Source organism: Microtus oregoni, unplaced genomic scaffold, assembly GCF_018167655.1.
Source record: "Microtus oregoni isolate MIOR12 unplaced genomic scaffold, Mior012 000005F_ref0000423, whole genome shotgun sequence".
Classification (NCBI taxonomy): domain Eukaryota; kingdom Metazoa; phylum Chordata; class Mammalia; order Rodentia; family Cricetidae; genus Microtus; species Microtus oregoni.
The window spans coordinates 19,560,172-19,587,960 of record NW_024543064.1 but is presented as its reverse complement, the minus strand read 5'-3'; the positions used below and the strand labels follow the sequence as shown (position 1 = coordinate 19,587,960).

The 27,789-nt window shown below is 50.8% G+C and overlaps 2 protein-coding genes across 5 annotated transcripts; one reads left to right on the top strand and one right to left on the bottom strand.

Annotated features, from left to right (window-relative positions):
* Nucleotides 1–439: 439 nt before the first annotated feature.
* Kdf1 (keratinocyte differentiation factor 1) lies at nt 440–11,017 on the top strand. 4 transcript variants are annotated; one of them, XM_041652233.1, is made up of 4 exons: nt 440–496; nt 8,337–9,404; nt 9,988–10,062; nt 10,512–11,017. In XM_041652233.1, the coding sequence occupies exons 2-4, from the start codon at nt 8,369–8,371 to the stop codon at nt 10,592–10,594; spliced, it is 1,194 nt and encodes a 397-aa protein (XP_041508167.1). In that variant the 5' UTR covers nt 440–496; nt 8,337–8,368; the 3' UTR covers nt 10,595–11,017. The 4 variants fall into 4 exon arrangements, with proteins under 4 accessions (XP_041508167.1, XP_041508164.1, XP_041508168.1 ...); XM_041652230.1 differs by lacking the exon at nt 440–496 and adding an exon at nt 508–555; XM_041652234.1 differs by lacking the exon at nt 440–496 and adding an exon at nt 578–602.
* Nucleotides 11,018–13,060: 2,043 nt separating this feature from the next.
* On the bottom strand, nt 13,061–26,845 carry Nudc (nuclear distribution C, dynein complex regulator). The gene is made up of 8 exons (XM_041651964.1): nt 26,652–26,845; nt 21,709–21,786; nt 16,604–16,807; nt 16,440–16,505; nt 14,921–15,235; nt 13,892–13,975; nt 13,690–13,808; nt 13,061–13,317 (listed from the first exon to the last, which is right to left on the bottom strand). The coding sequence occupies exons 1-8, from the start codon at nt 26,730–26,732 to the stop codon at nt 13,266–13,268; spliced, it is 999 nt and encodes a 332-aa protein (XP_041507898.1). The 5' UTR covers nt 26,733–26,845; the 3' UTR covers nt 13,061–13,265.
* Nucleotides 26,846–27,789: the final 944 nt, after the last annotated feature.

The window sequence follows — 27,789 nt, the reverse complement described above, 5'->3', positions numbered from 1 at the left end:
GATCAATGACAGATCATTGCCTAGCCATTCAAACAGTGAAGACTGCTGAGCATTTGGTACGTGCCAGGCCCTGTACTAGGGAAACAAAGCCAGACCTTACCCTCAAGGTCAGAGGCTAAAAGGAGAAGACAGGAGGCAAGAAAGAAACAGCCGGCTGGGGACTATAATAAAGAGCACAGAAAACTGTTCCACATAACCGAGCTAGAGACTCAGGGGTCAGGGACGAATTCCCAGGAGCCATACGCTTTAAGTAGGAGTTTTGCGGCCCCGTAGGCGCTCCATGGCCTCTCAGAGACTTCCAGGACACCGGACTACAGAGCTAAGGGGACCTGAGCACTGTGGCCTGGCTGCCCCTCTCCGGGCCTCACTCTCCTGGCCTAGGCCGGGGCTGGGCGGGGCCTCGGCCAGGTGCGCCGCAGCGCTTCGCGGAGCCAGGAAGTGTGTCCCCAGCGGCGACCCGTGCCGCGCTCCCGCGAGACGCTCACCTGCGACCCAGGTGAGTGCCGAGGGGGGCGGGGGAAGGGCTGGCTGGAGGCGGCTCACCTGGCGGGGCAGGTAAGTCCGGAGCGGACCCGCGGGGGAGCGGAGCGGCGCAGCCCCGAGTGAGTGACCCTGCAGGCCGCTCCTGGACGGCAGCGGGGCGCGGGGGCCCGGCTCCTCGGGACCCGACGCCCACTTCCGGGGTGCGCGGGCCGGGCCGCAAGCCCGAATGGGCGCGGGGCTGGGCGGGCCGGGCCGGGAGGCCTGGGGACTGGGGCCGGGCACCTCGGAGCCGTGGCAGAAACCGTAAGTGGAACAGCGTCGGGATTCGCAGGCAATGGCGCTCGCGGCGAGAGAGGCCGTGCGCGCCCCGACGGCAGTGCGTACCCGGTGCCTGCAGAGGATCGGGAGGCTGAGGCTGTGCCTGGGGGTGGGGGTGCCCCGTGCCCTGCCCTCGAGCTCAGCTGACCACGGCTTGGTGACCCGAAGCTTGCTTGGGCGGAGGGGTCGGTGCAGCCAGCCCGTCCTGTGGACGCAGGGAAAGAGCCCGTGGAGAGCCCCGAGTGTGTGTGTTTGTGGGGACTGGCGGAAAGGCCAAGGCCACGAGAAGTCAGAGAGTCCTGGGGCCGCCAGACCCTCGAGCATCCTTGTGACTGAGCCCGTCTTCCCAGGCTCTCGCTAAACACCAGTGCCTCATTGGAGCCCTATAAAGACACTAATCTCTCCCGTTTAGGCAGATGGGATTTTCAAATTTTATTTGTATCTTATTTCACTTGGTTAATTGTTTTATTGTTTATTTTTAATTATATTCAATTTAATTAAGTATATATTTCGTTTTTGTTTTTGAGATAGGGTCTCATATGGCCCAGGCTCCTTGTCATCCTGTCTCGTGTTGGGTTTAGGGACACTACTCTAAAGGGAACCTATTTAAAGATGACGAAATGGGGACCAAGAGTCTTGTTCCAAGCTAAAAGAGAGGCGAGAATTGGCCCCGCTCCATTAGGTGACCAGTGTTACTGGATTGGTAGGAGGGGGAGGAGCAGGGACCCTGGTGGGGAAAGGACACTGCGGCCAGACACTATCAAACCACAAATAGAAAGGCTGATTGGTTGGTTGTTAGGATTTAAGACAGGGTCTCTCTTTTGTAGCCCAAGCTGACCTTGTTGAACTCCTGCGTCAGGCTCTCCAGTGCTGGGCTTACCTGAGTTAGCCGCCATCCCTGGTTTATCCTAGGCTTTGCTCATTTGTCCCTATTCTTCCCTGACTGGAGATGTGGCACAGAGCAAGGTACCCGGGCTGAAGAGCCCTAGCCCACCACACAACAGTTTGCCATCTTGCTCTAGCCCCCTCTGAGCTTCAGATTCCTGGGCTGTGAAGTGATGGTAAATTACTCACATGGTAGTTGTAAGTGATGGGAATGCTCTCTGGCCGGAGTATTGCTGCTGTTTCCTCAATAGTTAGCATGGTGCTGGCCCATGGTAAATGTGTGTGTTGGATATGAACGTACCCTACAGTAGTCAGTCCTAAGCCCTTGGGGAAAGAGACAGTGGCCCAGCCCAGTGTCGGTAACCATGATACTCCCACAGACCCACAAAGTTCAGCTTGGTGTGATGCTGAGAGTGGCTGATTTGGGTAACACTCCAGTTGCAAGTCCTCAAAGGATGCCAGCTCGTGCTGGCAGCCCTAACTGGCTCTTACAAATCCACAGGTGGGGTGGGGTAGTGGAGGACATAGGTAGGAGTGGGTGAGGGTCTGAGGCCAGGCCAATGAGTACAAACAGAAGTGTGTTTGTGGGGGCTGGGATAGAGCTCTATTGGTAGAACACTTAGCATGTATGAGACCCAGAGTTAGAGCCCCAGCTCTGTATCAACCAGCACTTGTAAAGGCGGGAAGATCTCTTTTCCCGAGGTACACAGTGAGTCTGAGGCCAGCCCGGGATACATAAGAGCCTATCTCAAGAAACAAAAGGGGGTGGGTGGACACGCCTGTAATCCCAGCCCTCAGGAGGCAGAGTTTGAGACCAGTCTGGTCTACAGAGCAAATTCCAGGACAGCCAGGACTGTTAGAAAAACTGTATGGCGAGGGCTGGGTGGGGAGAGAAAAAAAGAAATCTGGCTTTGGACAACTTACTTAAGCTTTCTGCCTTAGTACAGTGGAATAATACTAAGAATGTCTTGAGAATTAATAGATTTATTACAAGTAATATGTTTATGGTAACGGAAGCTGTGAGTAATCACTTTCAATGGGATGTAAACTGAGGCTAGGGAGTTAGTCTGTTTTACCGCCGTGTCCTTAGAGTTTAGAGTGCACAGTAGGACCTCAACATTTGTTAAATGACTAATTGGATCCAACCTCATGTTGATTAAATCAGGACAAGCATTTAGTTGTCTCCCTCTGAATTGGTTTTTTTTTTTTTATTTTTGAGACAGGGTTTCTCCGTAGCTTTTGGTTCCTGTCCTGGAACTAGCTCTTGTAGACCAGGCTGGCCTCGAACTCACAGAGATCCGCCTGCCTCTACCTCCCGAGTGCTGGGATTAAAGGCGTGCGCCACCACTGCCCGGCTCTCCCTCTGAATTGTGAAGAACATTTTGTTCTGTTGAGATGGGGGTCTTGCTTTGTTAGTCTCAAAGTCACGATCCTCTTGCCTCAGCCTTCATGGGACAAGGGTGACTGGTGTGTGCCACCACATTCCCTTGTGAAACACTTCTAAAGTCACTTACTACAGTTTCAGTTTCTGTACCTTTTCTTTTTTAACTGAACAGCAGGTGTTCCAAGGGGGAAATACCTCCTTCAGTTTATAGACCATATAGGCATACACCGTTCGCTAAGAGTGCCGGCTCCTGCTCTGGTCTGCCTGGAGCCTAAGTCCTTTGTCTTTCTACCATAAAGTCACACAGAATGTGTCTGTGCCATGCTAACACCTTCCCAAACTGACCTTGTTCTAGGCGTTGAAGCAGAAAGGAGGCTGACCTTTAAGCTCAAAGTCCCTGGGGATTTAGGCTTATCCCAAACCAGTGAGTACAAGGCTGAGCCAGTCATCAAGAGCCCTCAGCAGAAGGGTATGGAAACAGGGGCTCATTTGGCTACAACTCCTCGAGGTTCCCTAGAGAAGGAGAGCTGAGTGGGTCCCAGAAACTGTAAAATTTCAGGAAGAACTGCATCTTCATCCAGCATAGCGAGTATTCCTTGTCTGTCTGTCTGTCTCTACATGAGCTCTCCAGGCATGTGCCGGTAGGCTGGTATAAACCATTGATGATCACACTACAGATATGTGTCCCATTACCCCTAAGAGCTATAGTCTGCTTCCTAAGCAAAGATACTAGGCTCTTTTGTTTCTCTTAGAAATGTGTGTATCTGTTGGTTCAGCTGGCATACCTTTAATTCCAGCACTCAGGAGGTAGAGTCAGGCAGATCTTTGTAAGTTCAAGACCAGCCCTCAACTTAGCAAGTACTGCTAGGGCTACATAGTGAGACCCTGTCTCAAAATAAATTTTATATAGGACTCCATAGTGATTAAATCAGGGGTAAAGGGCTGGGCGGTGGTGGCGCCTTTAATCCCAGCACTTGGGAGGCAGAGGCAGGCGGATCTCTGTGAGAAAAAGGCCAGCCTGGTCTACAAGAGCTAGTTCCAGGACAGGCTCCAAAGCTACAGAGAAACCCTGTCTTGAAAAAAAAAAAATCAGGGGTAAAGGATAAAGTATCAGTAGCTCAGAAAAGGGTAGGAGGCTGGAGAGATGGCTCAGTGGTTAAGAGCAATGGCTGCTCATTCAGAGAACCCAGGTTTAATTCTTAGCACCGACATGGTGACTCAAAATACAGGCTAAGGACAGTTAACTGCTGTTAAGGCCTTCCTGAGTATGGCACTACATCGTCCTTTAGGGTCCCTTGGTGATTTACTCGATTCCGCCTGCTTCATCCTAGGAGGTTTTTGGTTTTTGTTTGTTTGTTTTGTTTTGAGACAAAGTCTCACTACATAGCCCAGGCTGGATTAGGACCCTCTACATAGACCAGGTTGTCTTAAACTCGCAGAGATCTCTTGTCTCCTACTGACCCTACTCCATGCTGGCATTAAAATTGTGAGTACTGCCGGGCAGTGGTGGTGCACGCCTTTAATCCCAGCACTTCGGAGGCGGAGGCAGGAGGAGCTCGAGTCAGCCTGGTGTAGAGAGAAAGCCTGTCTTGGAAAAACAAAACAAAAACCGAGCACCGTGTCTGGCTAGCTTTTTTTTTTCTTTTCTCTTCTCTTCTCTTCTCTTCTCTTCTTTTCTTTTCTTTATAGGATCTCATGTGCTGGGCTGGCTAGCCTGGAACTCACTTTGTAGTGCAGGATGACCCAGAACTACTAGTTCGCCTCCATCCCCAAGTGCTAGGTTTTCAGACAGCATGTATAGTTGATTTATCTTTGGTTTTGCCTTCTCTGACACATGATCAGGCTCAGTGTTCATCAGTAAAACAACCGTAGTTCTGAGATACCTAACACATAAACCCAAGGAATGAAGATCAGTATTACTATTTTAAGACAAAGCTGCTTTCTTTTTTACTGACTCTCTTATCTTAGGCCTATGTCTGCACTTGAAGGAGCACTGTGTGGATGTCAGAGGACAGCTTTTAAGAGTTGGTTCTCAGCCAGGCGATGGTGGCACACACCTTTAATACCAGCACTCAAGAGGCAGAGGCAGGTGGATCTCTGTGAGTTCAAGGGCAGCCTGGTCTATAGAGTGAGTTCCAGGACAGGCTCCAAAGCTACACTGAGAAAACCTGTCTCAAAAACAAGCCAACAATAAAGAGAGCCGGTTCTCACCTTCCACCTTGTGGAAGCAGAGTCTCTCATTTCTGCTGCTGCGCTGCGCTGTGCACTCCAGGCTGGCTGGCCCGTGGGCTTCCAGACAGTTCTCTCTCCCATCTCACCGTAGGAGTGCTGGGATGACAGATGTCATCACTGCTTTCACATGGGTTCTTCACTGTGAGTGCTCTCACCTGGTGAGCCATCTCCCTAGTCCATGAGGATTATTTTTGTGGCAAGGAACCAAAACTGGTTGGTGTTGCCAGGCAAGGTAGTACACTCCTTTAACCCCAGGACGTGAAAAGGGAGATCGGAGGACCAGGAGTTTAAGAGCAGTTTTGGCTACCTAGCAAATCTGAGGCCTAACTGCCAACATGAGACCCTCTTGTCTTAACAAAACCAATCCTTCTCTCTCCAAGAAGAAAAAGAGAAACCTACTTGATGGTAAATGTTTTTAGGAGGGCACATCTGAGTAGGATGAGAGACCCATTCATGCCCATGCCTAGGATGACGGGGACGAAGGAAGGAGGGGCAGTGGTGGTGATCGTGGCAAGGCTGTTGAACAGAGGCCAGCACCGGGCTCAGTGATGGCAAGAAAGTGGGGACAGTCCTCAGGAAGTAAGGTCTCTGCACAGCTTACCTTCTTTGTGGAAAAATATATATCAAAATTACCATTTAAATCTTTTACATGCCATTCTTTAGCACACCATCCTGTGGCATTAAATACATCTTCCCCTTCCAAAGTATGACACCTTCCCAGCTGAAATTCTGTATCCATTCAACATAACTCCCCCATGCTCCTCTGCATCAGCCCCTAGCATCCACCACACTATTTCTCTATATCTGTTAAACTGGTAGTTGTGGAGAGTTCATATAAGCTAAACAATAGAGTGTTTGTTCTTTCTTGTATAACTTATTTCATGTAGAATGTCTTGAAAGTTTATCCATGTCAAAGCACAAAAGAATTTTTTTTTCCTTTCTTGGCTTTTCAAGACAGGGTTTCTGTGTAGCTTTGGTGGCTGTCCTGGAACTAGCTCTTGTAGACCAGGCTGGCCTTGAACTCTTAAGAGATTCACCTGCCTCTGCCTCCCAAGTGCTGAGATTAAAGACTTGTGCCACCACTGCCCGGCTAAGAATTTCATTCTTTTTAAGGTCTAAATGATATCCCCAAAATGTTTCAGTTTATGAGTCGATTCATCTATTGATATACTTTTTAATCTTTTAACCTTTATTTTCATTTGATGTGCATGGTTTGCCTGCATATGTGTCTGCACACCGCCTGCATGCAGCACTTGTGGCAGTCAGAAGAGGATGTCAGATCCCCTTGGACTACACTTGCAATTGATTGTTTGTGGGCATGTAGGTGCTATGAATCAAACCCGGGTCCTCGGGAAGCCCTCCCCCCAACTGATGAACTTTTGGATCAATCTTACTTTATGGTTATTGTAAATAATGCTACTATGAACATTAACATACAATGTTTAAAGTTGCTACTTTCAGCCAGGCAGTGGTGGCGCACCTTTAATCTCAGCACTCAGGAGGCAGAGGCAGGTGGATCTCTATGAGTTTGAGCCCAGCCTGGTCTACAAGAGCTAGATCCAGGTCAGGCTCCAAAGCTACATTGAAACCCCATCTCAAAACAAACAAACAAAAAAAAAAAAAACCAATAAAATAAAGTTGACTTTTAGTTTTCTTGGGTAGAAACCAAGGATTGAATTTGCTAGGCCATATGGTAATTTGGGGGAGCTTTGAGGAATGTTAAAAACTTTTTATTTTTTTTTTAGATTTTATTTATTTTTTTCGTTTTGAGACTAGGTCTCACTGTGTATCCCTGGCTGTCCTAAAATTCACTATGTAGACCAAGCTGGCCTCAAAACTCACAGAGATCCTCTGTACACCACTATTCTAAGCAGAGATTTTATTTGTTTTTATGTATATGAGTGTTTATCTGTATATACATCTATGCACCTCATGTGTGCAGTGCCCACATAGGCCAGAAGAGGGCACTGGATCCCCTAGGACTGGAGTTAAAGGTGTGAGCTGCCATATGGGTGCTATGAATTGAACCCCAAGTCCTGTAGAAGAACTGCCAGTGTTCTTAACCATGAGCCATCTGTTGAGCCCCCACTTACACATAATTTTTAAAAATAATAAGGACTGACACTCAGGAGGCAGAGACAGGTGGATCTCTGTGAGTTCCAGAACAGGCTCCAAAGCTACAGAGAAACCCTGCCTCAGAAAATCAATTAATTAGTTAATTATGACTAGAAAGATGGCTAGGCATTAAGATCACAGGTTCCTTTTCCAGAGACCCAAGATTCGAATCTCAGTACTCACAATATAGCTCACCACTATCCATAACTCCAGTTCCAAGAGCCCCTACAACCCTCTTCTGACCTCCATGGGCACCAGACACACATGGCACACACACATATATACAGGCAAAATGTTCACACACACAAAAGAAATCTAAAAAAAGTTTTCAATTTTTTTGTATATGTATGTGGAGTGGGGAGAGAGTCCCTGTGAGCGCAGTGTGGGCAGAAGACATAAGAGGGTGTCACATCCCTAGAGCTAGAGTTACAGGTGGTTATGAACCCACATTCTTAACTGCTGAGCGGTCTGTCCAGCCCGGTTTTATGTTTTTTGTTTGCCATACTGGGGATGAACTTAGCGCCTCCTCATGTTATGTAGGCCATGCTACATTTCCAACCTGTGTGTTTAAAATTTGAAGAACTGCTCTGTTTCCCACAACACCTACATCATTTCATAGCCCCATTAGCAAAGTGCAAGAGATCCAATTTCTCTGCATCCCCATTGACACTTGTAATTTTCTTTGTTTTGTTTTCAATAATAGCCATTCATTGAGAAGTCCAGGAGATTGTAAAGCCTTAGTTAGACCACAAAGAGAACTTTCTGTTTGGGGCAAGAAGAGCTCAGCGTTTGCAAGGGTTTATGGAATGCACCATCCGTCCTCCTCACAGGCTTCCCAGGAGTCTAAAACTCTTCAGGTCAGCCCAGAAGCTTGTCTCCGACCTCTGCTTCTGACATCCTCCTGGCTTCTCCCCTGCAGGTGCCTGGCTGCAGCAAGCCATGCTCTGAGTCATGCCCAGGCCCGGACAGCCTCGCCCATCGTCTGGGCCGCCACGCTTGGGTCCCTGGGAGAGGCCGACAGAGCTATGCCTGGAAACGAATGATGAGCGCTCCCAGCCCCCACCAGGCCGCCGCACCCGCAGGCCAGACCCCAAGGACCCTGGTCACCACGGGCCAGAGAGTATCACCTTCATTTCAGGCTCTGCAGAACCGGCCACCGAGCCCCCAACCTGCTGCCTCCTCTGGCGCCCCTGGGGGTGGGACTGGTGCAGGGCTGCCTTCTGCTTTCGCCGCTGCAGGGATTGCCTGCAGCGTTGTGGGGCTTGTGTGCGGGGCTGCGGCCCCTGCTTATCTGCTGGGGACCCCACTGAGGGGTCTGCTGAAGCCGCCTGGGTCAAAGAGCCCAATGGTGTGCCACCCAGCCCGGACCGTGCACCTCCCAGCCGCCGGGATGGCCAGCGGCTCAAGTCCTCCATGGGCAGCAGCTTCAGCTACCCTGACGTTAAGCTCAAGGGCATTCCGGTCTACCCCTACCGCCATGCCACCTCCCCAGTCCCTGACTCGGACTCCTGCTGCAAGGAGCCCCTACCCGAGCCCCCTCCCACACGGCACAGCCTGCCCAGTACCCTCCCCAGCAGCCCCCGCGGCTCCGAGGAGTATTACTCCTTCCACGAGTCGGACCTGGACCTGCCCGAGATGGGCAGTGGCTCCATGTCGAGCCGGGAGATCGACGTGCTTATTTTCAAGAAGCTGACAGAGCTGTTCAGTGTACACCAGATCGACGAGCTGGCCAAGTGCACGTCGGACACCGTGTTCCTGGAGAAGACCAGCAAGATCTCAGACCTCATCAGCAGCATCACACAGGATTACCACCTGGACGAGCAAGACGCCGAGGGCCGCCTGGTGCGCGGCATCATCCGCATCAGTACCCGCAAAAGCCGTTCCCGCCCACAGACCTCCGAGGGGCGCTCAGCACGCTCTATGGCCCCCGCTGCTGCCCCTGATAGTGGCCATGAGACCATGGTGGGCTCTGCCCTCAGCCAGGATGGTAAGTGTGCCCAAGTAGGGAAGCTCTGGCTTCTAGGACGGTTGGGCTGGGTTCTTTGTGGGGCTTACCCGTAGCCAGCTGACACATCTCTGAACTCTTTGACACAATGAAGCTGAGAACTGTGAGGAACATGCAGACTCAGTAGCCATTGCACAGTCCCCAGCATCCATCCATCCATCCATTCATTCATTGTATCTGTCAGGCTCCTCCTTTCCCCTATTACTGAACAGCTCCCCAGCCTGGACTGAACAAGGGCCCAGAACTCAGGAATTTGGACCTCTGCAGTAAACAAGAAAGGGTAGTGATAGTTCATGCTTGTATTCCCAGAATTCTAGAGGTTTGAAGAAAAAGGACCGCCAAGCGTTCCAGGCAAGCCTGGGCTACAGAGACCTTGTTTCAAAAAAACAAAACCAAACCCCAAGAATTTGCATCACTGACCTGGCCTAGCCAAAGTCCCACCTGCCCACTACACACCCACCCATGTCTTAATCATATTTCTCTAGCCTGTGTCCCATGAGACCCTTCTTCACTGAGCTGCTTTATACAATATAATGACCACTGTCTATTCATACTCCTTCCCTAGAACTGACAGTGCAGATCTCCCAGGAGACAACAGCAGATGCCATCGCCAGGAAGCTGAGGCCATATGGAGCCCCAGGTGTGGTCCTGACCTGACCAGAGGGTGGGAAACTACACTAGGGCCCTTCCGATGACCTTCCAGCTTACTTTGGGGGTGGGTGAGGATGGGATCAGAAATGGAAAAGGGCCTGAGCAACCACATATCCACTGCAACCTTGGAAGCTGGCTTGAAGAAAGTTCCCAGAATAGAGCTAGAAGTGATTGGGGAGTAAGCTGGACGGCAGGCCTCTCATCCTGCAGCTGCGGAAGCTCCCCTTATGATGTCTACTGCTGTCCTCTGGGCTGCTACAACCCCCGGAGCAAGGTCATTACCCTTTTACAGACAACTGCTGGGACTTGAACACCAGGAGTGGGTTGCCCAGGCTGTTACAGCTGACTAGGCTCAAGCCCTGCTGTTCTAGTCTCAGCAGGCTTCTCCTTGGCTGAGCTCCTTCCCCTCTCTGAGCCTCTGCTTCCTCCTCCAACCAGGGTATCCAGGCAGCCAAGACTCATCCTTCCAGGGCACGGACACAGACTCTTCAGGGGCACCCCTGCTGCAGGTGTACTGCTAACCCCCACTGGCCCAGCAGTCACAGCCCCTCCTGGAAGAAGCATAGCCAGCGGAGTCAAGGAACCAGGACCCCTTTGTGTGGAGGCCAGATCCTGAGCCCAGAAGCAGTGACCTCTGGCTTCTCCTTTCGCTGAGTGACTTTAGACCACATACATTTCACAGGACCATGGTGCCCCGACCTCTGCCTGTTCAGCTGGACTTACTGCTGCCTGGGCCTGTTTCTTCCTGTGAGCTGAAAGCAAAGTCTTGGGAAGTAGCTTCCCAGTTCCGTTCCCATGTTACCCTAAGCAATTATGGAAACTATAGGTTGGGTTGGGGACAGATGGCCTCTTTATGTGATTCTCTGGGCAGTGCCCACCTGTTATATTGCTGAGCAGTTTGTACTGATCTTGGCTGTTCTATATTGTTAACATGACCATAGTTGCAAGTACACCGGCCGGCTCATCAGAGTTACATGGTTCTCCCTGTGCCATTTGCCCCAACTGCTGTTCAGCATTGTGGAGTAGAAAGGCAAGGTAGGAGCAAGACAGACTAGCTTCGCTTCTAAAAGATAAAGAACAATCTAGGGCAGCTTTGTCTGGACTGCCACTCCTCCATGGTCTGGCCACCCTCGGTATTAAGCCCCTCATCACTTATCAGGAACCCCTCACCTCTCCCTGGTGTTAATACAGCACTCTGATTTTCACCTTCTCCTGCTCTTGCTGGCAACCTGAGAGAGCCTGGTGTCCAAAGACATCCTTGTAGCTTGTAGCTAACAATGGGCACCAAACTCGGTGGCTGAGGCAAAAGCAGGCTCCCCTCGTATGGTCACCATGCAGGGCCCTTAGCTGCTCTTTCCAGGTGCTGGACCTAGTACAGACCTAGAGTCACAGCTACTGGAGGATGAGGCAGAAGGGCTATAAGTCCATTAGATTAGCCAGGGCAGCTCTTCAACCCCTTACAACAAAGTAAGGCCCCACCTAAAGTTTGAGCAAGCTCTGGGCTGACCCGCCTAGCCCAGTAACCACAAGCTAGCAAAAGGGGCCATTCTTATCCAGCTTCTTCCTTCTTTACGTTGTTTAATGTTTGGGACACCCTTTGGAAAGTGGTAAAACTATCATTTATCTAGTTTCCCAGGGGACAACAGCTGACCCCTGGGGCTGTGACTACAGGCCCTAGGTATAACTATAGCAACTGAACTGGCCCTTTTCTTGGGAGCTGCTGTGTTATACAGACTAAGGCATGAATAGAATGACCAAGTAGGGGTGCAACTTGGTGTTGACTAGCATATCTGGGATCCTGGCTTTGATCTCCAGTGCTGCAAGAGGAAAAGGGGGTATTCACATGTAATCCTACCTAGGAAACCAACAAGAGGATCGCTGAGTTCAAAGCTAACCAGTGATACACACCAAGACTCAGCCTCAAAAAGGGGTATAGTACCCATACAATGGCTCACAACCATCCCTAACCCCAGTTCAAGGTAAACAATGCCCTTTTCTGACTGCTGTGGGCACCAAGCATGTAGATGGTACATATATATACATATAGGAAAACATTGATTCACATTAATCTAAAATTTTTTTTTTAAGGAAAAGATTACAGAACGGGAAAGCAGAGTCAGAGTGTTAATGGTCCCTAAACACTAGTCTTGGCCCAGAAACCAATTCCCCATCAGCTTTGTGAAGCTTCGCATTCTCAGAAAAGGGTTTATCAAAACAGCTGGGTACTTACTTTACCCTGCACAGCCCCAACACTCAACGACCCCTACCCTCCAGTGGAAGCAGAGGCTCCAGGGCCAGATGTGAGCAGAAGTGCCTCCTGGGCCCTTCACTGCATAGGTGCTGGCTCTGAGAGAACAGGTCAGAGGCAAACAGTGGGGCTCCACTGGACTGTACCCTGCCTTCCCAGCTCCCACACCTATGCAAAGTCACCCCAGCTTTATTACTCTTCTGTTTCGACTCTGGGACTGGTCTCCTGGTAATACACAGCTGCTGTTACACCTTGTTGGATCATGGGTCCCTTTGGGAAGCTGTAGCTTCTGCTCAGAGCCACACATGTGGCAGGTGAGGTGGCTCAGAGCGGAAAGACAAACTGGACAATCCAAGTTCCATCTGTGGAGCCCACATAAACATGGAGAGAACTCACCCACAAAGTTATCCTCTGAACTTCATACATGTGCTGTAGCACATGTACACATACAATAAAAACTAAAGCAGGCCACATGGTGGTGATGGCACACACCTTTAATCACATGGGGAGGCAGGTAGATCTGAGTTCGAGGTCTACAAAGTAAGTTCCAGGATACAGAGAAACCCTGTCTCTATATAAAGCCTGTGTCGCCATCCCCCTAAGTCATGGAGGAGCTGAGATCCAGAGTGAAGAGCCTGCCCTAGTAGGTAGAATTCCACACAACAGAATCTAGGCTAGAAGCCAAAACCCCAGGTCCCCGCAGCAACAGGGAGGGGCTAAAGGGAGGACACAGATGGAGCAGGGTAAATAGTTTTAATGTGTAACAGGCCAAATGGGGAGGAGGAGACCCCCAACACCCAGCCCATCTCCGGGGGAGCCTTGGAGCTCACATGCCTGGGAAGTCCCATGCCTGCCCCAGCACTAAGGTTCCCAGGTCCCAGGAAATGGTGGGAAAGGAAGTTTAAGGGCTCAGTCCCAAGAGTTCAGGAAGGCAAACACGGGAGCTAGTTGAATTTGGCTTTGGAGAAATCCATCTCTGGGTGCTGATCCATGAACCTGGGAAAGAGAAGTGTAAGACTGGAGTGAGCTGTCCATCTCAACCTAGCCTAGTCCTGACACTGGGCCTAACCTCCTCAGAACCCTGACCTGGAGTGGGCCTCGGCTGAAGGCCATGTCAACCCTGGAGGCTGGAAGTGGCAAGTGCCAGCAGTGGCACCAATTTCCAGTAGGTGGCAATAACCGCCTCTTACCGATTGCTTCCTACTCTTAAGGTAGCCTTGTCCTGGAGATGACCCTGGCAAGTGGTCAGGTTAACTAAGCCAAGGCCACAGAACCATGAACTTGGCTGGTTCGTGCTGGAAGGGGGCAGGGCAGCCTAGAATCCCATTCAGTGGCCTAAGTCCCCAGGGCAATCCCCGAGTTGCTTACTTCTTGAGGATTTCCTGTTTCTTCTGCTCATCGGAGGTGGGCAAGCCCATGGACTTCTGCCTTTGGTCATACATCATCTTCTCCACCATGCTGCGAGTCTCACTGTCCAGGTCCGACAGCTAGAGAGGCGGGGAGAGCGTCAACGAAGCACTGGAGCACCTACCCCTCAATTCCAGAAAGTCTCCAGCCAACCAGGACTCACCTTGGAGTTCTCAGGGTTAATCTTCTTGGTATTGATTTCGGGGTCACTGGTAACCAAGCGGTTCCACCATTCCATCTTATTGATCTGAGAGGAGGGGGAAGATAGCCATGGAGAAGGAAAGCTCTGACCTAGGAATTACACCTCAACCCTTTTAGAACTAAACTCTCTCCCATCCACATCTTGTATCCAAGCCCCATGCAGGTCTGTGCTGGGGCCTGAGATACAGAAGAACCGGACCTCTGTCCACCCAGCAGCCAGGGAAGATACACAGAGGCCAACAGTTACCAATCATCCCATCAGGAAAGGAAACATGCAGTGGGCACTCAGCGTGGAGGAGTGGAGGAGAGAGGCTAGAGTAACAGGTGGACTAGGCATTAAGGCATCAGCAGTAAACAAGAAGGAAGACAAAAAAAAAAAAAAAAAAGCAAACAAAAAGGGAGATCCTGGCTGGGAGGAAAACCAAGAACAAGGGCACAGAGGTGAGTGAGCGGCAGCCAAGCCACCGTCTGTGCCAGGGAAAGCTGTCCTTGGACTCTCGGCCCTTTTCAGACACCACCTTTATTTACCCCAGCAAATCCCTACCTGTAGGAAGGCAGTATAGAAGACAATATGGACTTTATGAGGGAAAATCCTTCTGTTTGTTCACTGTTCTCCATCCTTAGAACAGTGCCCGGCACACAGTAGGTGCGCAAGCATGTATGGAATTGAACCCATGTGCAAGCATGTGGGAACAAAGAGCTCAGCAAACAAGACTGCACACAGTAGGTGCGCAAGCATGTATGGAACTGAACCCATGTGCAAGGATGATGGAAACGAGCTCAGCATACAAGATTGTCCAACCTGACTCTGCCCACCCTGCGCCAAGCCAGGAACACAGCTGAACTGATGCTGTTTCCTGACTACAAAACAAGGGCAGAGTGAGGAATAGGCCCAAGGACCTATGGGAGCCTTAGGGAGTCAGCTGGTCCCTCCCCAGTCAGCAGGCTCCTCCCCGCAGTCGGCACCCAGGTTAGGCTGGGCCTCCCCTACCTTCTCCAGGTGCACCGTCACCACTTTGCCATCCTCAATGAGCCATGAGCTCTCCTCCACTTTTACTTCATTGTACAGTTCCCCATCAATGATCGGCGGCTGTCCTTTGAGGCCCACCCGGAGGTGTCGCCGCTGAATGTCCACCACCACGTCCTTCCCCTTCAGCCGGAAGCTGACCCGGAAGGGCACTGCCAGATCTAGTTCCGACAGGGTCTGGGTCCAGCGGTAGTTGGGCAGGTCAGCTCCATTGCCTAGGTTGGGCTTCAGCTTCCCTTTGTCCTTCTCATCTTCCTCCTCGTCCTCCTCGTCAGCATCCTGCTCAAAGTCAGAGTGTTCAGTGACTTACCTGACAGACCAGACTTCCAAGTCAGGCCCAGAACTGCCACTGGACAAAACAGTCACAAGACAACAGACCTACGCCGGGTGGTGGTGACGAACACCTTTAATCTCAGCACTTGGGAGGCAGTGGCAGATGAATTTCTGTGAGTTCAAGGCCAACCTGGTCTCCAAGAGCTAGTTAAGTTATGAAGAAACCTTGTCTCGAAAAACAAAAAACAAACAGACAGCAGACCTAAGCATAGCAGACCTACACACTCCAGGCCCTGAGAACCGAAGGTAAGAACAGGTTCTGATCTCTGCCAGAAGGGCTCAAAGTGTGTTGTGTGACAAAGGATATGGTGGAGTCCACTGACCCTGAGCCCACCCTTCATGGTGCCCCCTGACTTGTGAGCATGTGTATGAGTGTTTTGTTTGCATGTATGTGTGTGCACCATGTGCACACCTGGTGCTCAGAGTACAGGAGAGGGCATCTAACTGAAGCTAGAGATGGTTGTGAGACACCACGTGGGTGCGGAGAACCAAACCTGGGACCCCCTGCACAAGCAACAAGTATTCCTAACCACTGAGCCATCTTTTCAGCCCACTTGTGGGTATTCTTGTCCCAGTCTTTTATTTTTTGATTTTTCAAGACAGGATTTCTCAGTGTAGCCCTGGCTATCCTGGAACTCTGTAGACCAGGCTGGCCTCGAACTCACAGAGATCCACCTGCTGCTTCCTCCCTGCTGGGATTAAAAGCGTGCACCACCACTGCCTGGTATATTGTCCCAGTCTTAAAGCCATTTAACAAAAAGATTATCATCATCATCATCATCATTATAGACAATGTCTTTCTACATAACCCTGGCTGACCTGGAACTCAGAGATCCGCCTGCCCTGTCTCTTGAGTGCTGGGATTAAAGATTTGTGTCACTATGCCTGGGTTGAAAAAATATTATTTTAATTTCTTTTGAGATAGGTTCTCATTATATAGCCCAAATTAATATCATTTTTTTCTGCCTCAGTCTCCCACCCCCCCACCCCCCAGTGCTGAGATTACTGGTGTGAGCTGCCACACTGGCTCTGTTCTAGGTTTTCCATGTCTTTGGGGTGCGACCTTGAAGGCTGAGGGCAGGGGATGGAGACGAGGGAATTCTGTCCAAGGGAGGAAGGTGATGCCCAGGCCCCTGCTAATCTATCTTACCTGCTTCCCTGGTGAGTCAAGGCTGCCATTCTTGAGCTGGACCTCATGATTCTGGGCGTCCTTTTTCTGCAGCAAAGGGCACACAGGGCACACAGGTGGGACAGAGCCCTACTTCCCAGGGCCGATACACTCAGGGATGGGGCAGAGGCGGAGGCCCATCTCACCTGGTCAATCTCCAGCTGCAGTCTCTCCGCTTCCTCGTCAGTCAGCTCCTTGATCTGCGGCCCCAGGGTCTCTGCCTTGGCCTCCTTGGCCAGCCTGGCTGCCCGCTCTGCCTTCTCCTGACGCTCAGTCTCCTGCCGAGCTCGCTTCTCTCTCCGGGCCTTCTGTGCCAGCTGGTTGTGGTGGTTAAATGTCTGTGTGATGAGCTAGGGAGGGCAGTGAAACATCAGAGCAGACGGCAGTGTCCTAAGGCCCAGGGACAAAGCCCCTGCCTGCCTCTACCTTGCAAGTGCTGCCAGGTACGCACGCAGCTGTGCACCAGTGAGGACGGTGCTGGTAGCTGTTTCTGTTGCAAGCAGAACTCACGCTCAGCCCCCTTAGGAAGCCTCCCCTAGCACACAGGTCTACACTTCCTGTTCCGTCTCTCTTCCTGCCTATATCCATCTTAGACATACAACCCCAGAAGGCAGCACTCCCCAAAGGGAAGAGACTATTTCCCTTCCTAAACAGAGAGCTTCTGATTTCAAGTTGTTTCACGTTCACTGAGGGGGCCTCCCATGATGCTTCAACCTCAGAACCATCTAGATGTCTGCCACCCAGGGCTTACCCCCATGGCACCTGTCACAGATCTGAACTATGACCCTGAGCCATCCCCATCTCTCTCTACAGGCAGCCGCGGCAGCTGCTGCTCTCACCTAAAATGAGGTCTCTGTCTCACCGGCCAGCCTCCTGGACCAGCTCAAGTGTCTCTTGAGTGTACCTAGCAGGCTCTGAACGGACCCTTAGAAAATGCAATTTTCTGTGCTCACCCACATTCGATACAAAGTGCACACCTGAGGTCCCCCAGAGCAGCCACCTCGTGATCAGAGCTCAATTAACCATCTGCCAAGCACCACCACGCCTAAGATGGAGGGAGGGTGCAGCCTCCCACACCCAAAGTCCTGCCAAATGCTCCCAGACTCTCATTTATCTGTGACCCCCAGCCCCATGCCGCCCTGAGTAGCTTCACCAACGCGTCAGCAAGTTTGAGATGGGAGCAAGAGCAATGAGGCGCAGAGGCCGCGCCGCTGTGGAGAGAAACAGATCATGGAGCAACTGCAGCAGAGGCTGTTCCAGCACGGGGCCTTGTCCCCAGTTTCTAATCAGGGGGACCTTGAACTCAAGCCATTTGACAATCACTGATCAAGGAGGGGCAGGAACAGGGACCTCCCCTCTTCCAGCCCCATAAATCATGTCACAATCCACTTGTCCTATTCCTTCCTCGCCATGAGAGGTTAAAAAAGGGCAGTGGGGAGCCACCAGGCAAAGGCCAACCATATCAGCCTCTGACCTTTCTTCCCAGGCCCCTCCCACCAAAAGACACGCTAGAAAAGGCATCTAGGCAGAGGCTGTGGAGGTCACAGGTCAAGCTTCAGTCACTGACACTTGGTTGGGAGTCACAGGCTAGCAGGTGGGAAAGTGAAGTCTTCTTTTAAAGATTCATTTATTTACTTACTTACTTATTTATTATGTAAACAGTGCTCTGCCTGCATATATCCCTGCCCTGCAGGCTAGAAGAGGGCACCAGATCTCATTCAGATGGTTGTGAGCCACTGGTTGCTGGGAATTGAACTCAGGACCTCTGGAAGTGCAGCCAGCGCTCTTCTCCTGAGCCATCTCTCCAGCACCCACAGGTGTTTTTCTGATAGAGCTGACAGGGACAAGGATGGTTCCTAGTCTGACAGGGCAGACTTACACCCAACCCGAAGACTCAAGAGTCTCATAACACATTCAAGCAGTGGACAACAGAGGTACACCTCTGCTCAGGGATGCTCAGAGGAGTCCTGTTGATTCTTTCAGGCCCACCTACCCCCACCTTTCTCCCTTTCCAGACTGGGTTGGAGAGGCATCCTTGACCCCTTCCCTTTTTCAACTTCCAAGTGGCCTCTTGGGCCCCAGGGGAAGACCAAGAGGTCTCAGTGAGGAGACACCTGGAGCTGGGGTGGAAGAGGCCCACGTCGGCAGGCCCTCACCTAAGGGACAAGCAGAACTGCCCTGGCTTATCTCCACCCTTACCTGTTGGAGGGTATTTTTACACTGTAAAGATGCATCACTGTGACTGGTTTAATAAAGAGCAAAATGGCCAATAGCTAAGCAGGAGAGAACAGGCAGGGTTTCTGGGGAGAAAGAAAACTGGGAAGAAGAGAGGCGGGGAGATACCAGGGAGACGCTAACAAGAAGGACATATGGCACAGGTAACTGAGTCACAAGACAGAATGCAGATTAATACAGACAAAGTAATTTAAGAGCAAAGTGGGAAAAAGCCTAAGCTAAGACCAAGCTTTCGTAATTAACTCTCCATGTCACTCGGGGACTGGCAATCCAAAGACAGTCAACAAGAAAGCTTGTTACACTGACCCACCCCACAAACCAGCAGCCTTGGCATCCTTTTCCTCCTTGGGAGCTCCTCGTTTTGAGTGACAACAGTGTCCAAGGTCAGAGAAAAGCATCATCTATAAAGACCCACTTAGTACCAGTCTTAAGACGCTGGCTGCCTAGGTGGAGCTGTCTCCCTCCATGAGCTCCAGCAGCAGCGGAATGCCCACAGAATGCCCACTGCTCCCCAGCTTGCAGCCATGACCCTCGGCCTCTGCCCAGGTCCTTTCATCTGGCCTGCAGAGCGCGAGCAAGTGTGCGGGCACGCAGGAACTTCTACAGCTCTGCACCCGCTGTTGCTGCTCCCTTTACTCGGGGCAGCCTTGTTCCGCCCACGATTAGCCCCACGGAGGCTTTCAAGCCACATTCTGTTTCTCACCAAGTCAAGATCCCTGTCTTCTGAAGAACAAGGCCCCTGAACAGCACTAACTTTGCCATCAGCTCCTTTCTCACTTGAGAGGACTCAGGAGGGCTGGGCCTCATGCCCTCTGAAGCTGCCTGAGCTCTCTGCAGCATCTCAAATACCTCAACCACCTTCCTGAACGCAGAGTCATTTTACACAACACCGTTCACTAAACTGCTAACTGGGAAGCACATCTGTTCAAACATTTACAGAATTTGCAGAATTTTTCTGAAGAATCCGTGACATGACCAGGTGCGGTGGCCGCACTCCTGTGGTCCCACATTCCAGAAGCAGAAGAGGGAAGGTCATGTTTGAGGCTACTGTGCTCTCCATATCAAGACTGGAACTAGGGTTGAAGGCAGATATACACCTCACCTAGCATGGCGCCTAGCCTAAGGGTTAGTCCCCAGTCCCGCACACAAGTACTTAAAAGACAAAGACTGGACAGCCAAGGACAAACAAAAAGAAGGAGGCAGTCACCTAAGCAAGTAGAGGGATCTGGGAGCACAGTGACGAGAGCATGACAAACTCCCAAGATGGAAGCTGACAGCAGTTCACACGGGGACTGGATGGAATCTCAAATCTCACGCTAATATCAAAAGTCAAACTGGGCCGTGATGGAGGAAGGTCATTGGCTAATAAAGGAACTGCCTTGGCCCATTTTATTGGTTAGAAGATAGGTGGGAGGAGTAAACAGAACGCTGGGAGGAACAGGAAGTGAACTCAGTCTCGACAGCTCTTCTCTCGGGAGCAGTCAGGTAGGTCTCTGTGAGTTCCAGGACAGTCCGGTCTACACAGTGAGTTTCAGGACAGGCTCCAAAGCTATGCAGAGAACCCCCCCCCCCAAAAAAAAAGCCAAACTGGCCTGTGTCCTTTGACACAGATTTCCCTCATGATTTGACTTGGTAACAACCCTGGAACATGTTTACCCAAGCCCATAAATTTGCTTTTTTTTTTTTGGGTTTTTTTTTGGGGGGGGAGGGGGTTGAGACAGAGTTTCTCTGTGTATCTCTGGCTATCCTGGAACTCGCGCTGTAGACCAGGCTGGCCTCGAACTCACAGAGATCCACCTGCTTCTGCTAGTGCTGGGATTAAAGGTGTGCGCCACCAGCGCCCGGCAAATCCTTGAGTTCTAACAGTAGACCAAAAACCCACCTCACAGGCCACCTTGGAAACACCTACAGGAGTGGACAGTGACGGAAGCTTCCACAGACACAAGAAAGATGGTAGAACAGCACTGAACGGTAGGCGCAAGCTGAAGGTGCCGGAGAAAACACCCACCATTTCGTCCTTCCTGTCTAAGCACAGTGAGTTCTAGGGCAGAAAAACCATCTAGAGAATAAAGACACACTACACCGACAAGGGAGACATGAGCGACAGCAAGAAACCAAGTCTTTGACCAGGTTCCCGACACAAAGCTCCTAAGTCCTTGGTATTTCCAGACAGACGGAGCATCTTCTGTTAGAGTGAAACCGTGTCTGTCAGAACCCTGTCTCATAGCTCAGGGCTGGCTGCTGGTTGCTAGGAAGATGCAGCAACAGCTGAGGCTGGATCTTACAAACCCCTCCCCAGTGGAAGAAGGCAGCGGAGAGAACCTGTGAACTGAAGTGGCCGACAGCCAATGATTCAGTAGTCAGTCACAAGCGCTTACACATGCAATCCCCTGAGTGATGGAGCCTGGACCATTCCTAGCTGCTGAGCATCAAGATCCCGGGAGGAAAGCAAGCCTAGAGAGGGCACGGAGGTACGACACCCTGCCTCTCGCTCTGCTTTTATATGGCTATTCGTGTGTGTGTGTGTGTGTGTGTGTGTGTGAGAGAGAGAGAGAGAGAGAGAGAGAGAGAGACTGTCCACTCATCTCCCAGTCAGATAAAAACCTAATGGGGCTGGGGGGTGATTCGCAGACAGAAAGCAAGCCTATAGCAGCCGGTCTCCAAGGTGTTTTTTTTTTTTTAAAGTATTTATTTATTTATTTATTATGTATACAATATTCTGTCTGTGTGTATGCCTGCAGGCCAGAAGAGGGCACCAGACCTCATTACAGATGGTTGTGAGCCACCATGTGGTTGCCGGGAATTGAACTCAGGACCTTTGGAAGAGCAGGCAATGCTCTTAACCACTGAGCCATCTCTCCAGCCCCTCCAAGGTGTTTCTATAGCTCAGCCCAGGACTCTGAAGAATGTAAAATACCCAAGCAGGGCCTTGGTGATACTCCCCTCCCCAGTCCCCCTCTGCTAGCATTCTGCCCCGATTTAGACCTGCCGAAGGAAAAGGGTCCCCAGCACTCACCTTCTCTGCCATCCCCTCTTCTCCTCCAATAAAAAAATCTGTTTTGCGTCGAAGAAAGCTGAAGAAGGTGTTCACAAGCTGAAAGACAGAGGGAGAGGTTGAGAGTTGGGGCTCAGGATGGGGTCCTCAGCTGCAGACAATGTTCTAGCTTAGGAGAGAATCTGAACATGAGCTTTACCTCTGAACCTCTCCCCTGACAGCCAGCCTCCCCACCAAGCCCCAAAGCCCCTTCTGCCAGGACCTTCAGTGTGAAGGACAAACGCTCATTTCTTTTTTTTTTTTAAATATTTATTTATTATGGACCCACTATTCTGTTTGCATATATGTCTGTAGGCCAGAAGAGGACACCAGCCCTCATTACAGATGGTTGTGGGCCACCATGTGGTTGCTGGGAATCGAACTCGGGTCCTTTGGAAGAGCACACAATGCTCTTAACCACTGAGCCATCTCTCCAGCCCCCAAATGCTCATTTCTTGTGTGTACGTACACATTCCTCTTCACAGCGAGGCTGGACCCGTCAGACATGCTTCCTCTACATCCAGGACTTGAAATGCCTGAACCAAGCCTTCACGGTTAGACAGTAAAGCCCATCAAAAGGTCTAGAGATGGCTCACTGTTTAGGGCCCTGTCATGTAAGCCTGACAGCCTGGGCTCCACTGCTCAGAACCCACAGAAGAAACAGCTCCTGGGAGTTGTCATCTAACCGCCACACGCACATATAAACACACATGTGCTGGGCAGTGGTGTTAGACACCGTTAATTCAGCACTCAGGATTAATTAGGGGTTAGGACGGGACTTGAATGGTGACTGAACCATGAAGAGCACTTCCTGCTCTTGCAAAACAACCTGGATTAAGTTCCCAGCACAGAGATGGTCGCTCATAACACCCTTTGCTAGTGTCCATGGCACCAGAAACACACAGGGCACATGCACACATGCACGCACACACTCACACACGTAAGGTAAAAATAAGTTAATCTCTTTAAAAAAGAGCCCATAGGAGCATCTGGCACAGAAAGACCAGCTCACAAAGACCAGAGCAGGAATCCCCTGAAGCTCATGTGACAGGCCATTGAGTTGTGAGCTGCCTGACACTGAATGTTGGGAATCGAACTCGGGTCCTCTGGAAGAGCAGTATAGGCTCATAACTCAGCCATCTCTTTAACCCCTGTTGGTTTTGAGACAGGATCTTACTATATAGCCCTAGCTGGTCTCAAATTCAATTCATCTGCCCCTGCCGCCCAAGTGCTGGAATTAAAAGCATGCAGCATCACGCCAGCTAAATAATTTAAAAAAGTAAGGATGATAACTGTGTGTGGGAGCACTCAGGAGGCTGAGGGAGGAGGACCATGGGTTCACGGTCAGCCTCAGCTATCCAGGCTGAGGAGGAGGACCATGGGTTCACGGTCAGCCTCAGCTATCCAGTGGGTGATTTTATTTCCCTAGTGTTGTTCTAGCTATTTTTCCTGTTGGTGTAATTAGAAGCAGAAGCTTGGGGCAGATGGTCCTTGGGAAGCTGAGAGCAAGGCTGGCGTTCAGTTCACGCTCTTCTTTTTTGACAGTGAACCTTGGGAGCGTCTAGCACAGGAGAGAGGCTAGCAGACGGTAGACTCTTCCTACATACAAAGGGTCACCAGCTGATGACCTAAGGCACCTTAGGGCTTAGACTTCACTCTGATACAGCAGCACGCACTGAGTAGAAATTGAATCTATGTGGTCCCTGGGCTATGTGTACAGATGATGATGTTTGGCGATCCTAGACAGCCAGAGTCAGCGCGCTGCACCGGACTGCTGAGCTGGGATGCTCTGAGGTTCACTGTTATCATCCGACTCTCCATGGACATCCTCAGCTTTCTGTTGTTTCGAGACAGGGTTTCTCAGTGTAGCCCTGGCTGTCCTGGAACTTGCTGTGTAAACCAGGCTGGCCTCAAGCTCAGACCTTCCCGCCTCTGGCTTCTGAGTGCTGGGATTAAAGGTGTGTGCCATGATGCATGGCAGTGTTCTTTCTTATTTCACTTAGCATAAATGTCTTCAAGGTTCATCAATGGTTCTAAATTTGACATAAGAACTTACCCCACTGTGAAATCCCTACTTCTAGGTACTTTAAATTCATTAAAACAGAAAGTGAACTCACTCCCAAACCCATTTTGTTAGTTTAGGGGAATGGAGACAAGGAGGCTTTTCCCTGTGGTGATTTAAAGCGGGAGGAGGCAGCTCTCACAGTCTCATTCTGAGATTGCTGGAGGCAGGATGACATTTCAGACTGAGGTTGAGGTAAGAACCAATGGCTGGCTGTTTCGCTTTTCTGACCTTCAAGTTGAACTCCAATTTCTGCCTCTGGGTTTTTATTAATCCTGCTACAGGAGACTGACCCAGGTGGTGACACCCCACATCTTCACTCCCAGCACTAGGGAGGTGGAGACAGAAAGGGATGTGGCTAGGCGGAGAGAGGAATATAAGTCAAGAGGAGACAGAAGATCAGGAATCAGTCTAAGGATTCATATAGAGAGGATCACCCTTCCAGCCTGAGGATTGGGTAGAGGCAAGAACTAGTGACTGGCCGCTCTGCTTCTCTGATCTTCAAGCAAGCTGTATTTGTTAAAGCACAAACAAAGTATCACCACAGTTCATGTTTGCAGGTCTGACACTCTCTCCCACGAGGAGGGATTCAGAAGTCCTCGGTCAACACAAGCACCTAGAGAAAGACTTGGAATGTGTAGTGACTGATTTTATGTCAACTTGACAGGCTAAAGTCAGGAGGAGTAAGCCTCGGTTGACAGAATGCCTCCAGAAGACTGGGCTACCCCACCCCTGATGTGGAAGGGTCCAGCACACTGTGGGTGCCCCCTCCCCCAGTGATGGTCCTAAGTTCTCTAACAAAGCAGGCTGAGTAAACTGTTAGGAGCAAGCAGGTAAGCAGCACCCCTCCATGGCCTCTGCATCAGTTCCTGCCTCCAGGATCCTGCCCGCACTGCTTTTGATGATGAACTGTTACACAGAGTTGTGAGTGAAGTAAACCCTTTCCTCCCAAGATGCTTTTGGTCATGGTGTTTCGATGCAATACGGTAACCCTAAGACCTAACGGAAAGCTAAATGAAAACCCACCCCCAGCGACAGACGAAAGGAGCCTATCTAGGTGAGGGGCTTCGGGTCTGATTTTAGGTAAACCTGTCACTCTCTGACCCTCGGGCACTTGTAGAATCAAAGGACCGTCAGAACCACTGTAGGCTTTTCAACCTCTGCCTGCATTTCCATTTGGGGGGGGGGGGGGACACAAAAAAACAGTTAACAGCACATGTATCTTTGTAGACCATAAACCACACCCATGGTGTTAACTAGGTCTGGTCACTCAACATCACCTATGGGCTATATATTTGGGGGTCTCACTATGTATCTGACTGGCCAAGAACTTGCTTATACAGAGCAGGCTAGCCTCTAACTTATAGTAATTCTGCCTCTTCCTTCCCAGTACCAGATTAACAGTTATGAACATCATTCAAACCCTAAGGTATACTTACTTTTTTTTGTTTTTGTTTTTTTGAGACAGAGTGCTGGGATTAAAGGCGTGTGCCACCACTGTCCGGCGCCCTGAGGTATACTTTTTTTTTTTTTTTTTTTTTTTTGGTTTTTCGAAATAGGGTTTCTCTGTGGCTTTGGAACCTGTCCTGGAACTAGCTCTGTAGACCAGGCTGGTCTCGAACTCACAGAGATCCACCTGCCTCTACCTCCCGAGTGCTGGGATTAAAGGCGTGCGCCACCATCGCCCGGCCTGAGGTATACGTCTAATGCTCATTGTGGCCAGCAAGATGGCTCCCTGGGTAAACAGTGACTATCTCAAGAGCCTGGCAACCTAAGATCATGAACCCACATATAGGCGGCAGGAGAGAACTGGCCCCACAGTTGTCCTGACACAAACACCAAATTATAATAATTTGGTTTTGTTTTTTAAGAGAGTTTCTTCTCTAAATAGCCCTGGATATCTTGGAATTAGCTCTGTAGACTAGGCTGACCTCAAACTCAAAATATCCACCTTTCCCACCTGCCTCTGCCTCCCCAGTGCTGGGATTAAAGACACACCTGACAAGTACTTTTTTTTTTAAGCAAAAGTTCTCTTTGTGCGTAAGTAACTCCATGAAGGCAAGGCCTGGTCTCCGGCTGTGTCTGCATCTCCAGGGTCCAGTCTTCTGTGTCTTGTACACAATAATGGCAAACACTTGATGAACAAGCCTTATGAACTTTAAAAGTACTACTTCCCTAAAATTCAAGAAAACTAGGAGCCGCGCAGGGTGGCGCACATCTGCACTCAGAAGGCAGAGGCAGGAGGATGACCCTGAATTGGAAGTCACCTTCGTCTATCCAACAAGTTCTGGGCAAGCCAGGGATACACAGCTAGACCCTGACTCATAAAACCAAAACCAAGAACTGGCATTCCCACTTTTCACCTCACAGACTGGGCAACTGAGATTAGACCATGCAGAACGCTTAACCCCGTAGAGGGCAACTGAGGCGTCTACAGGTCTCCGGTTCACTTCCCCGATTCAAGTTTAAAAAGGCCACGTGCTGACTTCGCCCCGGTTCTCACTACCCCACGCAGTGTGTGTGTTAGGTAGGCTTCACTTCTGGTCAAGATGGAAATCACGCCTGGGAGAGTCGGTCCAGGGATGTCCTAGTGAGGAATCATTAAAATGCAAGCAGAAGAACGCGTGGAGCCCAGAATGGATGAGGGGAGCTTTGGGGTCACTCTGGAATCACGAGATTGCTCTTGGGGGCCAGGTACGGGGCGCTGATAGCGTGGGAGTGAGACTTCGCCCGCCGGGTGGGTGGACCGGAAGTTGGGGCGCGGGGACCAGCTGCGGGGCCTCGGGGACCTGCGAGGCCGGGGTGGGGGAGGTCTCGGCGATCCACCGCGGACAAGGGCCGGGGCACGGGCCACGCCACTTACCTCCTGCACGCCGCCCTCGTGCTGCTGCGCCATGGCCAGCAGCATGCCGTCGAAGCGCTCCTCCTCCTGTTCCCCGCCCATCTCGCTGCGCTCCGAGCTCCGCACTCGCGCTCGGCGATGCCCGCGCTCTGCACGGTTCGAGTCGGGCCCCAACGGTTCCCCTAGCTGGCCTTCCGCAGCGGAGCCGGAAACACGCATCGTCCCGGCCGCCTGGCTCCACCCTCCCCTGCTCTCCTCCCGCCTCCCCGTCCATCGCTGGCCATTGAGCTCCCGGAACACAGCCCGCTTCACCGGTCATTGGCTAACGGGCGGAGCAAATCAACAGGCGCGACCCTAAAGCGGTGGGCGAGGCTTGCGGCCGCAGAGTTTGGTTTGAGTTGCTATGGTCACCAGATACCTGGGAGATTTCTAGAAAGGTCTGAGCTCACATCTTGAAAGGGCTGGAAGTTAAAAGTTTTGGTCGAGCAATATCTTCAGTTGTCTTTTCCTGCGAGCGGCAGTTGAGACCCAGGAAGAAATCACTCACCAAACCTACTCCATCATGCTGGACCAGGCTTTTGGAAAAGCGCACAGAACTGTAGTTAGCATAGAGCCCCAGGCTTAGAAACTGTTGGCACTTGGTTTAATGCTCTTACTGTCTGGAAAACTGCTTTGTGTTGGTGGTGAGAGTGGTGGTGAGGGCTTGCTTTGTTTTGCTGTTGTTGGGGATGCTGTACCGGAGGCAAGGGCAAACTTGTGCTCCTGGTCCACCTACCTTCTTCTCAAAGCGCTGAGATTGCCCGAGTGTATCACCTGATGCCCCGTGTGCATATATTTTTTTACTTTGTAAACCTGGTAGTGCTACACTGTTGGAAGATTATTACCAAACATTTCCTGAGAGCCCGGTCGTATCTCCCTTCTTGAAAAAGTGACTCCTGAGGGTTGAACCTCAGAAGAACATTCCCAAAGAGCAGGGTTTATCTCCCCTATCAGACTCAGGTCTCTGAGGACCGGTCTGTGTCAACTCCCAGTTAGAACCTATACTGGTTAGTTTTATGTAAACTTGACACTAGCTACCCTCATCAGAAAAGAGGGAGCCTTAATTGAGAAAATGCCTCCATAAGATCCCACAGAGACCGGGTGGTGGTGGTTCACGCCT

What these genes read in the sequence shown, in the direction of transcription:
- Kdf1 (XM_041652233.1), top strand. Translation starts at nt 8,369, where the DNA reads ATGCCCAGGCCCGGACAGCCTCGCCCATCGTCTGGGCCGCCACGCTTG. An exon ending in CTCTGCCCTCAGCCAGGATG is followed by an intron (nt 9,405 to 9,987) that starts GTAAGTGTGCCC and finishes CTCCTTCCCTAG; the next exon opens with AACTGACAGTGCAGATCTCC. An exon ending in GAGGCCATATGGAGCCCCAG is followed by an intron (nt 10,063 to 10,511) that starts GTGTGGTCCTGA and finishes TCCTCCAACCAG; the next exon opens with GGTATCCAGGCAGCCAAGAC.
- Nudc (XM_041651964.1), bottom strand. Translation starts at nt 26,732, where the DNA reads ATGGGCGGGGAACAGGAGGAGGAGCGCTTCGACGGCATGCTGCTGGCC. An exon ending in TGCAGCTGGAGATTGACCAG is followed by an intron (nt 16,506 to 16,603) that starts GTGAGATGGGCC and finishes CCTTTGCTGCAG; the next exon opens with AAAAAGGACGCCCAGAATCA. An exon ending in TTAACCCTGAGAACTCCAAG is followed by an intron (nt 13,809 to 13,891) that starts GTGAGTCCTGGT and finishes CCGCCTCTCTAG; the next exon opens with CTGTCGGACCTGGACAGTGA.